General features: G+C 36.6%; 1 protein-coding gene across 4 annotated transcripts in view; it reads right to left on the bottom strand.

The window, feature by feature from the left end:
* The window catches only part of HBS1L (HBS1 like translational GTPase), a 65,985-nt gene that overhangs the window by 7,006 nt on the left and 44,426 nt on the right, over positions 1-14,553 (bottom strand). For all 4 annotated transcript variants that reach the window (XM_026119727.2, XM_026119745.2, XM_064509007.1 and 1 more), the window contains 8 exons: positions 11,487-11,743; positions 10,899-11,064; positions 8,500-8,617; positions 5,590-5,736; positions 4,846-4,920; positions 3,956-4,073; positions 3,698-3,766; positions 338-442 (listed from right to left, as the gene is read on the bottom strand). In XM_026119727.2, the coding sequence (XP_025975512.1) occupies positions 338-442; positions 3,698-3,766; positions 3,956-4,073; positions 4,846-4,920; positions 5,590-5,736; positions 8,500-8,617; positions 10,899-11,064; positions 11,487-11,743 (1,055 nt within the window). The remainder of the gene's footprint in view (positions 1-337; positions 443-3,697; positions 3,767-3,955; positions 4,074-4,845; positions 4,921-5,589; positions 5,737-8,499; positions 8,618-10,898; positions 11,065-11,486; positions 11,744-14,553) is intronic.

Raw genomic sequence — 14,553 nt, forward strand, 5'->3', positions numbered from 1 at the left:
CAAAGCTGAATATTAATGATTCCTGCACTGCATATTTTTATAGCCATGAACCGTGGAGCTCAGATGTTTTTATGGATTCTTCATGAAACAATGTAAAAGTCATGAGGCTATAACATTAGGAGTATCTGATGCTGTAAAAAAGGTAAAAAGCATGCAACATTTCACATACTCTTCACAGACATATTTATACAGACACAGTCACATCTAAAGAAATTCGTTTTATGCTTTCACATTTTATGTTTGACAGTTAGTATCAGTTTGACAATCTGTTACCGTTTCAGTAACTGTTTCTAGCCCTGTATTGACCTGAAAGTAAACATGCTTCTAAAGACTGTACCTTTTGCAGTGCAAGTTTCATTGGGAGGCATTGCCAGAAGTCGTTCTCCAACCTGAATATAGCCTGCTTCTATTTTACCAGTCACACAAAATCCCGATCCTTGGTCTGTAATAACAACGGTAACAATCTGAAATAACTTCATAGTAAGGTCAATTTCCCATCGTGAGTTAGCCCTTCAGCAATGTATGGACAGTTTTAAATATAATAAAGCCTTTCCCCCAGTAGCGAGTTCAGCACTTGCAAGTTAGCCAGCTGTGCCTCATAATGAAAATGAAACATTAAATTCAAAACCTCTAGATCTTTTATTTTTCAGAACTAATATCCTTCTTTAAACAAATGTAGGTGCATGAAGAAGTATGTTTTAGTTTTTCAGTATTAGATTAAGCTTTTTATTTTCTAGCAATTTTACTTATTTCAGCACTTTCTCATTACAACTAGAGACAAAAATATTTCGCAGACATCTTATAAAAATTCTCACAAAGACAGACCTAAATTCCTTGGCTCTTTACTGTTTAACTGACTCAGAATCCTGGAAGCTCCGTCTGCAAACTACTTCTACTCCTAGAAAGTCAAAGGTTGATTCTGTCCTATCTAACAGGAGAAGTTATTGTAACAATGGATGACTTGATATTTCCGAGTAAAAGATCTACATATGATTTTCTTCTTGAAAGTCCGTACACTTAACTAATACCCTATTCATTATTTTAATGATAAATTGGTTATTTTTTTAAAAATGTGCAATACAGACCCACTCTGTACTTCTCCTGCTACACACACACACATTTATACATACACAACTGAAGAAATGCCTCATCTCCTTAGCCCTCATCTGCAGATATGTTTGTACAGAGTCCTCTGAAGAGATTTTACAAAGATTTTCACTGTCATTCCAAACGGCAAGCAGACGTTTTGCTGAATATTAAGAATTCGGTGATAAGCATGCAACTTAGTATTTTGTGTGTCATATTAATCTTGAGCCACATACTACCAATTCCATCTTTTGCATTCATTAGAATTATTGATGAATACTTTTCCATCTATCTAGCTGGAAAAGTATTACCAGTATGCCTATAAGCTAATTTTCCTCTATTCATTCCAGCAAATGAGATGAACACACTCAATTAACAGATAACACAGGACATCAATAGAAAATTGGAGAAACAGAGACATGCTCAAAAAAAAAAAAAAAAAAGCTGCAAATTGTGGTACAAATACCACCTGGCTATTGTACACAAAAGAACCTGAAGCTGGCTCTGCAAGCATTTGCAGACAGTCATGAACTTGGTCCAGGTTCCCAACCATGCCCTGCTCTCACCCAGAAGGAATCAGGAACCAATTCTCCTTCCTTTAACACCATCAGTTCTGGCTTGGTAAACCCATATGTTGTCTAGTAAACCAGTATGTTGTCTAGGACCTCACTTTGTCACATGCTGACTACTTCCTGCAAAGTGAGAAGCTCCTTCAGCTCTCACAGCAAATGATTGCAAGCACAAATGTATAGGGGCAGACAGAACCAGGCCACAAAAAAAGGTCTGATTTTATACCCATCTTGATACTTAGGTTCTGCCAGGACATGGTTTTTGTCCACGATTTTTGGCTGCTGGACAAGGCTGTTCTAAAGTCAAGTCAAGTCATACCCTTGACTGCATTATATTTTAAGTGGGGACTGATACAGAGGTGAAGGTGCATGAATTTAGAGGGACCTCTTGGGTCAGGAGATAGTTTGACTGGAGAGAATACTAGGAGGGCTAAGGGGGACAGCAGCTAAAATGAGCCTGAGGTAGATGAATCACATGTAAGATAATGCATGTAAGATAACCTGAATAAAGGAAGGGGTTTTCCAAACTACGTAAGAGTAAGCTCAGCACTCTCACTTTTCATATACTTCTATGGACAGCTCCTCCTGAGTATGCGCACCTGTTGGTACAGGGCTGAGAGCCACTTTGCTTCACATACTGGTACCTGTAGCTACTTCACCAAGATTGGGGGAAGAGGGGGGATACAAAACTGAAAAACACCTAAAGGACACATAAAAGTGATAGACCTTATATTTGTAAATTGAGTTCCTTTCCAAAGCCATTATTTGTTTGCTTACTTTGGCCTATCAGACCTTTTCCCCAGAGTAGGTTTAGTCAAAATTGCTCATTTTGTGAAACTAAACTCAACACAAAAATGATTATTGCAACAAAAAAGTTGGAATATTATTTTGAAAGATCTTAATCAATAGCCTCAATGCAGTTTCCCACAGATCACAGGACTGAAAAAGAAAATACAGTGATAACCTTCATGAAGGAATTAGTGGTAACGTACTGGGGCAAGTTCTCACATAAGGTTTCAATATTTAACATCATAGCTTCAATACCCTAAGCTATCCTAGATCACACATGTCTAATCTCTTTCTGAAAGACCCTCATCAAAATTGCACAGAATTCCAACTATGATCAATATTTTGATCTGGCTTGTTGGTATATCTGCTGTAAAAGTCCAATATATAAAGTAAAATTTCTATTAAAATAGTTAATTTCAAATATCAAGTATTTAATTACAAATAGGCACAACATTTCAAATCATGCTCTCATTTAGTTTGCAGTGTTTCTTGGGGGAGTTACAGAAAGTTTAAAACAAGGTAAGAGTGTTACAAACCTTATTATTTTTTTCTAAATTAAACATAAATGTAAATGCATTTAGCTGAAAATAAGATCAAATTTACTACAAAAACCTTAACTGCTCACAGCAGTCTATTTCCTCCAGACAATGGGAATAAAGGCCGATTATAGTAACTGGCTGCCGCTATTCACAAAATTAGTTCTAGGGAACAGCTAGCTACCTTTAATTACATTCTTAGCTGGTTATAACAGCCTCAACACCACCACCCTTTTCTTCATCCCCCTAAAAAGCTGTAATATGAAAACGGAGGAATTTATCATCACTAAGAGCTACAACCACGAACATAAAAGCACTAAGTCAAACTCTGTCTAAATCTAGGAATGGAATATAAAAGAGCCCAAAGACACACTTGCAAAAAGTTGAGAAACATTCATCTAAGGAACAAGAACCAATTTTTTTTTTTAAAAAGTCCCAAATTCTGTCCCACAGAACCATCGACTCATTACACAGCCAATTAGCAAACCATCTACATTTTCTTCCTCAATTTCTTTTTCAGTGTGTTTCTTCAGTGGTACTATATAAAATCCCTCAAATAACAGTGTTTGAAGGCTTACTATTCCTGTTCAAGTATCCTGACATACAAAGCTTCTGTTTTAAAAATCATACTTTTACATCATTTTTCAATATATATCTGTTCATTCATGTGTTAAATATCAGTGAAATGATGGTAAAAATACTATAAATACAACCAACCTTTAAAAACATCAGCGACACACAACCTAAATGGTTTATCCACTGATCTTTGTGGTGGCTTGAAAGAATCTGCAAATAAATTGATAACACCTTTTAGAATTCCTGTATTCAATGACTATCTCAACAATTTCTTGTTTAAGGGCAAATCAACTATATTGCATTCCAAAGTCTTTGTCCCACTTCTTCCCCAAAAGTTCTGACATGCACGCACACAACTACAATGTTATATTAGTTTCAAATTAGAAAAATTGCACTCACCAATTTGCTCTAACAAGCATTTTCCTTTATACCACTTTGTGAGTTCATCTGACTGACCCCTTGCGACTAGATTTTCTCCACCAAGACCACTTGTTGGGATATAAGCCACATCAGACTCCTAATTAAGAAAACAAACAGAAGTTAAACATACATTATAACAACATCTTAAGAGAAGCAAGGGATGCATTTTTCAATATTACGCTTCCAACTTATGAAAGAACAGTTAGCACAGCTGTATTTCCCCTTATGGAAATGGTGAATTCTTTGGCCGATACATTTCCATTCTGTTCATCTCTTTGCTGGTCCTAGTGCTCTTTACCAAAGCAAGGAGTCAGATATATCTAAAAATGACGACTGAAACATTATTAACTAGAAGCTGAATTTGACTAAGAAACTCCAACTCCATATTTGACAGGCACATTCCAGATTGAGTTGCTGGTTCAAGCATAATAATTTCAGGAAGGCCACAACCTGTCCAAACAGATAGGAGTTTGAAACAAGGAAACATGATAACAATAATCAAGAATGACAAATAAAGAATGTTCTTACTAGCTCATAATTCACAATGAAACCTGCTCTGATACAAAACCATATACTGTAATTCATGTAATTCTGAACATCCAATGGACTACAAAATAGGTGAGTACAAAAGATTCAAAGGACGTAAACAAAAAGGAGGAAACATTACTAAAGAGTATCAAGAACTGACTAACCTTATCCGAGGCTCAATAAACACCCTACCAACAAGAAGGTAATCTGCTACACTACATGCACATATTACCAGCAGGAAAGTGACACAAAATAATAACCTGCCTGGTACAATATAAAAACCTCATCCTTTCCTCACCCCAAAGCCTGAACAAAGTAAAGACCTCAGAAATTTATGTTACCTTAAAGCCAGCTTGTTTAAGAAACTGGCCAAGCTTAGTGATAATTTCCTGAAATCTTTCCTGTTGCCAATTGACCTAAAATAGAACACAGATAATGAGAACAAAATTCTAGATTGTTAAAAATGCAGTTTTACATTAAGCTTGAGACTTGAACAAATAGCTGCATGCCATCAAATCAGTAGGTGTTCTTTACCCACGGCATCTAAGGATGTTATAAATGAGATTCTTCCAGGTGGGTCAACAGTGGAATGGAGCTAGACCATACCTATTAACACTTAGTGACAGCAAACAACACAACCTTTAATTTCAAAGTCAAATTCACACAAAATTCAGATTCAGCAAGATCATACGTGACACAGCAATAATCCAAAATGCAAACAACAGTATTTAACACTGTTTAAATGTCTGAAGAACGCTCTTGGGGCCTTGATCGGGATGACCACCCTTGCAGATGCACACAGTTAGTTGCTTATCTGAAATCTAGAAGGAGACTTTGACACACACAGGAGGGAATCCCCCTGCTCATTTCAGCATCCAAACTGCCCTTCCATGTGCTTTGAAAAATACACTGATGAACAGAAAGAAAAATATTGTAAAGTCTAAACACAAGTACTGCGAGAGCTGAGACTCAAAGACAGAAAGGAACAAACTTTTTTTTAGTTCTACAAGTACTGACCCTTAAACTTAAGGGACCACAATCCTGGAAGGAAGTCTTTCCATTAAACAGAAAAACTAAGCATGTACCTGGTCCATTTTATTGACTGCAACAGCTAGCTGTGTCACTCCAAGAGAACGCACTAGTAATCCATGTTCTCGAGTTTGCCCACCAGTCTCAAACCCTGCTTCAAACTCTCCTCTGCTAGCATCCACAACCAAAATTGCCACATCGGCCTAGATTAAAAAAATTAAAACTAGTTAAGAGGTAGAAATAATCCAGGTAAATATGTCAATCAGCAGCATTTCACACAAAACGTACTTTACACAAAAGGAATACTGATATGCTTCAAATGCAATTGCAACTGCTTATTTCTATCTGCCTGTTCCATGCTCGTATCAGTGAAGTTATGGCACTACATCATCTCATGCCATAAATCACAATTTTATGTTAAACAGTAGCCAACTTTTAGTTTGAGGAGCCTGCCTTCTTCAAAGTACCCACCATGGATGTCCACCACAGATTTCAAGTTAACACAAGTGGCCTGCACTCCACAAGCTTAAGAACGTATATGAGAAAAATATTCTGTTCTGCCTAGTGGGTATGCCCAAAACTCTGCCTAAGAAGCCTGAATATGGACACATTCATACCAAGCAGCAGCAAAAATAACAGATAAACCACATCATTGTACAGTTGTGATAGTGAGTCCACTCCATATTGGATGTGGACATTTCACAGTCTACTCAACACACTGGAGCATGCCAAACTCATGAGGTGGTAATCGTGGCTCACACCCCCAAAGCTCTCAAGAACACCAGATGAAAAGTGGAAAAGCTTAACTAGACTATTACATATTTTATCATCTAGGATAAATCTCTGCCAAGATATTAACAGCAAATAGGTATCATGCTGTCTACAGCACCGTACAAAAGCTGGCATGTAAGCATAGGAAAAAACAGAGATTGTGCAGACAGCCTTAAACGCTGCTAGTATTTCTATTTCATTAAATGCTGCTTATATTTCTATTTCAGTAGGTAACAGCTAGTTATACCATCATCACCTACCAAACAATGGCAACAAATATGAACAAGAAAAGCACTGGTGTCAAAAAAGATTCAAGACAGTCAATTTCACAGGACAGATGAGGTGGACATAATGGAAAGAGGGAAAAAAAAAGCAGTGCTGTCTCCCTTTCCTTATATACACATGCTTCTGGATACCAGGAGAAGAAACTAAACAGAGCATGTTGTCCTAGTTCTGAATTCCCCTCACCTCAGAGAGCCTGGGCAAGTGTGAGAACAGCAAAAGGATGAGGGATGAATTTCCCCACAACTCAATCTCAAATGTGCACTGTGGTAAACCCTTTCCTCAAAAAGGGACATCTGCATTTTCTAAATTGTAAAAAACATACCTAGGGACTAAAATGAACTAGCCATTTATCAATGCTATGAACCAGAGGCCAGATCCCAGCCCTGATAAGACTGATTTGCATTTTGCATCACAGCAGTTGGGGATTCACCTTGCAGTGGTGGAATTCCCAGCGATACAAAGGCATGAGGGTCATTTTCACATTTGCTTTCTTTCACCCATTTCCTCAGAGTGCTCAGGCTACTCTAACAGGCAGAGAACTTCCAAAGCTCCACTGATTCCCTTAACAGATGTCAGAATAGACTGGCCCCTCACAATCCTGAGAATTGAGGGAACACAGAGATATGTCAAGTCTTATTTGGCCAGCTTCATCTTCTGTTGAACTGATACAGCTGCTAGTAGATCTTCTCTTACACATGTTCTCTGTATTATTTATTTCGAAAGACAAACCAGTTTGAATTAAAATTGTAATGAAAACAGTGTGCCTAAGTCAACATTTTCCAGTGTTCTGAAACTACAAATCCATTTCTAATTAAAAAATCATGAGCTTCCTGTAACATGTGCTTCACAGTGCAGATGGTCATACAAGCCCTACACAATTTGAGAACCTCTGACTATCCTGTGGCCTAACCACTGAGCCACAAGATCCAAATTCTTACCCAGGCCCTGCTACAGACCTAGAGCACAATTTGGGGCAAATTGGTCTTCCTATAGCATAATTTCTCTATCTGTAAAACTGATAACCATACTTATCCAATTTTGCAAGGCATACTGAGATCTTAAGATAAAACTCTCATTTGAGACTGATAACAGCACACACAAAAGAACACCTCTAGACAGTAGCTTGCCTTAAGGGGAAAAAAACCAACACTTTCATCACACCAACTTTTCTACTTCTGAGAACCGATTCCACTATTTTAAAAAAGGGTGCCTTTTTAAATGGGAAAAACCACTCATTTTATTTCACATAACCAGATGGATTACGCACTCCATTTGATTTATTATCTGCATAAATTAAATAACTGATCTATATGAGAACGATAAATGCCATACTGAATACAATAGGTAGTGCCCAACACTTCAGACTTTACCCACAGTTCCCAAAGCAATAGTGGCATGCAGTCACTGTGAATGTCCTACTGAAGAATATATATGCACTCTGTATAAGCTGCATCTACATGACATTTAGTCATCCCATACAAAATACTTGCTTAAATCTGAGAGAGTCTTGTGTTTGACCTAGGCCAACCTTTTTCTGCTTAAGCTGAAAGCCACTTAAAATCTTCACCTAAAAAAAATTTTCACAGAATTTCTTGTTGACTAGAACTGCCACATTTGAATAGCTTTAAGAACTCGACTCTTTGATTTATCTAACTGTAACTTAGTATTCAAATTACTTCCCTAGTAAGTGTGAAACTCTCCTCCAAAGAGCTAACTTACCAAAAAAAGAGAAGTGACTGCCTTTAAAAAGTTTTAACACATTTTTTTTTTTTTAGAAAAACTCATGAAAACTTCAAAGCTATGTTAGTGCCAATGATTCTATTTCATCTTAGATTTAAAAGGAATAAAACTTTTTTTTTAATGTTTTATATAATAAAGCTATTGTAAAAAGAGTTTTAGAATATATCTACCTGTGCGGCTCCTGTGATCATATTTGGAATAAAGTCTTTATGGCCCGGAGCATCCATCAATGTAATTACTTTAGTCTTTGTCTCAAATTTGGTCATGCCCACATCCATTGTTACTCCCCTTAAAAGAAGCACACATGTAACACACCACTAAAACTGTTTTGAAAGCTTCATAGAAATACAAAGAAAGGTAACGCAGTCATGAAATTATACGCATTATAGCTTTAATCTCATTTAGCCTGCACCAAGAGATTGAATGGAACCTACTTGCATGAAAAGCAGACCTCTAGAGTTACCTCTAGGTAATTCTAATTAGGAAGAAAACAAACACCTAGAATTAACAATACTAACTCCACGCCAATGGACTATGACCCAAAAGCACAGTGAGAATATGAAGAGAAAACTTTACTGAGTATTTGAATCATTAATTTTATTTTTAATGCTTTGCTCTTCAGGCACCATACACTAGCAAAAGCATAGCCAAAGACAAACAAAAACAGAAGGCAGGGACTACAGAAATAAGGTTATAATATTTGCAAAGATCCACGCTCAGAACTACTAATTTTCAAGAAGGGATCACAGCTCTTGACTCATTTCCACATCTCAGTAACCACCCTGTTTTCTGCATGGCACAAAGGATGGATTCACCTAATCAAATGCAGACATCTGTCATGCACATGTTGGTATCTGAGCTAGTCACCTGCATCTCCCTTTACAGCCAATGAAGAGAAACAGGCACTTAAGTTGCAAATCGACTCATTTACCACAGATACTTAAAATATTCCACTTCCACAGACAAGAAACATTTAAAGATGGTTCCATAAAACTTTAAAAATGCAAAACTCCAGTAAGGAGAAAATAAAACCAAGCAGAATACCACTTCAGAATGCTTTTTCCTTAATAATTACAAATTATCTTCAGAAAAAAGGTGTGGTACCTAAATGCATAGCTTCATTGAATACTAAAAATTCCTTAAGTGATAACAATTTTATGGTCATTACAATTTTTCACAAAGCTTACCTTCCATTAACATTTTATTTTTCACAAGCAATAAATACTTGTCTCTGTCTCTGGTTTCACATGTTAATTACACCCTATCATAGGTAGCTTGTGCTAATAAAATAACATGTACTTAATTTGATGTTTGTTTATTCTATTACAGATCCGTGAAAAGAACTGAACTTCAAATTTTGTCCATTTTATGTCAAGCTATATCTACTGGTATAATAAAAATAGTTACCTCTCCCCACTAGCTTTTCCTCTGTAGCATCCTTAGACTATATGGTTACAACAACACTGCTACTGCAATACTATATGCCTTATCTGTTGCAAGGCCACTCCTAAATTCTGTTTATGTGCTTCTGGATTGTCCTTCCCCTCGCGCCCCAAACACAGGTTTGTATGTTCCTGGTGTAAATGAAAGTAGTGGCACATGCAAAAGTTTACTTACAAACATGGACCCTGCAAAAGTGCATCTGCCTTTAGAAACAGCAATAAAGTTACACTTTCTAGAGGCACTGCCTTACTCCATGTTCTTCAGCATCACTTGGCATTGTCAAGGTTATCTTTGCAACCATAGAGCTTATATGCTATGAAACCATCAGTGATGAGTGACTGTAAAAAATATCTATTATATTAGATAAATAAACTTGGCCCTGTGGTTTTAAATACACACAAGATAAGGAATTAAACACACTATGGTAAAACAGAAGAAAATGTGTTTACTATGTTGTAAACAAAGAATGTTATCTCTGTAATTATATATGATTTTCTTAAAAGCCCTAGAGCATTTTTTTAAACGCGCTTGACTGCATCCCCCTTATATACTTCTTCAGTATGATACAATTTAATTTTAAATTTGTTATTTCAAGTTAATAAGTTACAGGCAGTGATCAAAAAGTAACAATACAGTTAATTTATTAGGAATAGATTTGATATTTAATGCCATGTAAGTCACATGCAGCAAACCAAAATTTCACAGTGCCTAGCTTACAATCCTGCCACCCCTCATACAAAGGATGTTACCTAGACCTTTTTTAAAGGGAGATAACCCACCAGAAAGAAACTTGGCAGCAATGAATCAATAAGACAGCTTTAAATGTACTAACCTGGGTACTAGAAACATTCTATTTTGCAGCCCTACACTGCAGGCTACAACACAGAAATATTTGGAGAAAAACTCAACTTCTCAATCAGATTCTTATTATCAAAACAGGATATTACTTTTTTGGATAAGGTATGCTTCTATACATTACTATTAAAATATTTGTTAGTAAGTATTGAGTAAACAACATTAAACATTTACCGTACTTCTACCAAAGCACGATTAGTAGAATTATATTTACTAACAAATGCTTTTCTTTCAAAAAACAGTAATTTCCATTAAAAGGTAATATTTCTACCTTTCTCTCTCTTCCCCAGTTTCATCCAAGACCCATGCATAGGCAAACGAAGCTTTGCCAGCCTTCTTAGATTCCTGCTCATACTTGTGCATAGTTCTTTTGTTCACATTTCCCAAAAGGTAGAGCAGATGACCCATTAAAGTACTTTTACCTGCATCAACATGCCCTAAGGAGAGAAACAAACATTATATTAACCTTACTAATCTACAGATTTTAGAGAGTGCAACCTGAAATATACTGAAAATACATGTATTAATAATGCTTATTCAGTCCACAGGTAATTTGCCTGACAGCCACATGCACCTCCAAATTCATACTAAAAAAAGCTGCAAGAATGAAACCAACTCAAAGCACATTTTACTATACTTTTAAGACTAAGCACCCAGTCAACCTCATTCTAGTCAATGTAGTCTGAATGTGTCTCCCTCCAAAGAATAATGGTCAAGCAGACGTGCTTGAGAACAGTATGAGATCTCTCTTCCCTAAAGAGAAGACAGTTTCACTTCTGTATCACCTCCAGATTCAATCAACACAGTTTTTAATCTCTATACTTGGCCTAAAATGTAAATATGTAATTAACAGTATTACCTATTACCACCAAATTAAGCAGTTGCTTTCCGCCTTGTCTCTTCTCCAGCTCTGCTTTCACATCTATTTGTGGTTTTGTCTTGCTTGACTTTTTCACTGAAGTAGGCACCATACTCTGCTCTTCTGAAATCTGCACTATTTGGGGTGAAAAAGCAGATTTTGAGACTGCCTCAGGTACCCCAGAAGTTACACTGGCATCTTCAGTTAACAGTCCTTTCTGAGGTGTGTTAACATGGCCATTTTCTTCAGCAATAGCGCTAAGGGAAGCAAAGAAAACACATGGAATAGAAATGTCACAGAAGTTGTACAAACACAGGAGAAAAAACAGCGTTCTCTTTACTCTGATGTAAGCTCCAGACAGAGTATTTTGTATGTAACAACAAGCCTATTAAGGTGGAAATGATAAGCAACTGCACACAAACTACACAGATACCAGCTCTGAACTTGTCTAAAAAGTACTGTGTATAAAAGCAAGATAAGAAAGAATCCTGTATAACACATCAAATTCAGATAAACAAGAGCTTCTCACAGACCCTTCTTTTAACAGGGAGGGAAAGGACAGCTGTAAAGAACAGCTACTGAGAACTAGTCCTCTCTGAAACAAGAAGCCCATGTCAACTTCGAAGTATCAGTCCTAAAACAGCTTTCATTTACACTGGCAGTAATGCAGCTGAACATGGTGGTGTTCTATTGTGAGAACACCAGCAATAAGGTATAAAGAGTAGATACTAAGCATATCTGCAATGCAATTTAGGGTGCAATGTTTATACAGAGCTGTAACGGTCAAATTATGTTCATCAGGACAGAGAAATGTTCTATGCATAAAATAACAAGGCATCTAGGAGTAAGGAGATTTGGGTTTCCCAGATCCTCTCTTCTTCCACCCCATTCTATCACAGATCTACTGTACTAATCTTAATACTGAATAATCCTAAAAACATTATTCTCTCACACTCTCTCATGCTCTTCCTCTCTGATTTGTAAATGAGGGTATTTTCCTAATTCACATAAATGTTCTGAGAATAAATACGTGACACAATTTTTCACCTGCTGTGGCAAAGATGACCACTAAAAGCAATATCTGCAAAGAGTAAAAGCTTTCCTGCTGGCTGACAGACCTCCAAGGTAAGGCATTAATGTACACAGCAAGACAGGAACCGAAGTAGTTATTAAGGCATGACAACATTACACTATAGCATGCTTAAATATATAAGCCATTGACCATTACAATATTTTGAAAATTCCTACGAAATACAACATCTCCAATAAGAAGAGTCTCCTTCCTTGGAAAACGGGAAATCTTTTCCAACTGCAGCTACACTGTGCTATAGGCTTCTTTTTGTGAAACTTATTTCAAGCAGCCTCTCAGACTTAAGTGCTACAAAAGGAAACAGAATTGTCTTCCTGTCCCATAGTGAACTTTTCTGCCTCCACTTTTCATTTACTTAGAGTTTACTTCCCAGGTTTCCTCTCCAACTTTTATAATAAAAACTACTTATTTTGATACTTCAGAATCCCCTGTCATAACATCTCTGCTTTTATTTGATAGAAAATAAGTTTCATAGTGTTATCTGCTTCAGTCCTAGTAGGAGTATTTCCTTTGTATTAGTCCCTCCCCATTACACATCTCAAGAAACAATACAGCTCAAGCATGTTAGTCTAACAAACAAAGCAATTTAAGAATTATGATCTAAAAACTTAAACCTAGAAAATGTTCAGACCAAATGTAAAATAAGCCCATTATTGTACCAGTAAGCAACACTGGTATTTTACAGGTCTCATTTTTTTCCTCAGTTTTAGAGCCTGTCTAAATATCCAGTACTGTACCAGTGTGATATCCTGCCGATTGCGCCACCCTTTTGTTAAGATCCCGACTCAGGCTTTTGCTTGACCGCCAGTAGGACCCCAAAGTAGAAATGTGAGCATCTGTTTTTGGACTGCAGTTCCACAATCCAAGGCTGGCTCTTTCATCAAGGCCAGATACAAATCTCATTTCTGTCAAATTAGTAAAGCACAAAACTTAGTTTATACCAGCCAGGCTGGTTGCAGGGGGACAGATGATACCTGCTCTTCTGCATAAACTCTATTCACAAAAAGTTAACCTATCAACACTTTCAAAACCATCTGAAGGAACGAATGAGTTTATATCAAAATTACTCCATTGGGCCACAAAACCACGACATTTTTGATTTAATGCTCGGAAACCAGCCTTACTGCATCATCAAATACAGCCCTAGACAAGCTTCAGTATACAACATATATCTAGACAAGCTAAATTCCCTTTAAAGAAGGTACATTTAATTTCCTCAACTCCAAAATTAATAGTTCATCATCACTGTAGATGTAATTACACCTGAACCATTCCACAGAAGAACTAGTTATTTGCACTGTCCTTTACAGAAAACTTAAGTACCTTTCTATTATGCTGAACAGAAGTCTCCAGTTTTAAAACTTCTTTAAATAGCACATTAAGTTTAAGCTGAAAACCTATTCTAGAGTTGTGCAATAATTATCTTCTCCAAGATCTCCTCAGAGGCATTTTACCTCATAGAAGTTGACTGTAAACAACCAAGGTAATAGAAAGCAAATATGCACAGATCTGCAGTGACAAATCTTTCTACATATTGTAACAATATTTTTTAAAGCATCTGAATGTTATAAAGTACACCAGACCAGTTTGGCCTGAAGCCACATATTAAGAGTCATACGTATCCACAGTTTATTTGCATTAGACATCTTCCATCAAGATTAACACTCTTCTGGTCTTCCAAGTCATTTTTTTTTCCAGACAGATTTCACAGTGTTAATATAACATCTGTCACTTTCACACTGAAGTATTATGGCTATTGCTAACACGCAAAAGCCATACTGTAATGCAGATATGGTATTTTACACTGGTATCAAAAGCTTTTCCCTGAAATGCTGACACTTGAAGTTCTAGAAAGAAGTATTCATATAACAATATTTGTATTTGTATAGTGATATCAAAATAGCCTTTGAAGTTGGCAACCCAGTTTTTTCTCCCTTTCAATGTCTACACTATTTCCCAAACCAAATTTTCACAACC

This window comes from Dromaius novaehollandiae, chromosome 3, assembly GCF_036370855.1.
Source record: "Dromaius novaehollandiae isolate bDroNov1 chromosome 3, bDroNov1.hap1, whole genome shotgun sequence".
Taxonomy (NCBI): Eukaryota; Metazoa; Chordata; class Aves; order Casuariiformes; family Dromaiidae; genus Dromaius; species Dromaius novaehollandiae.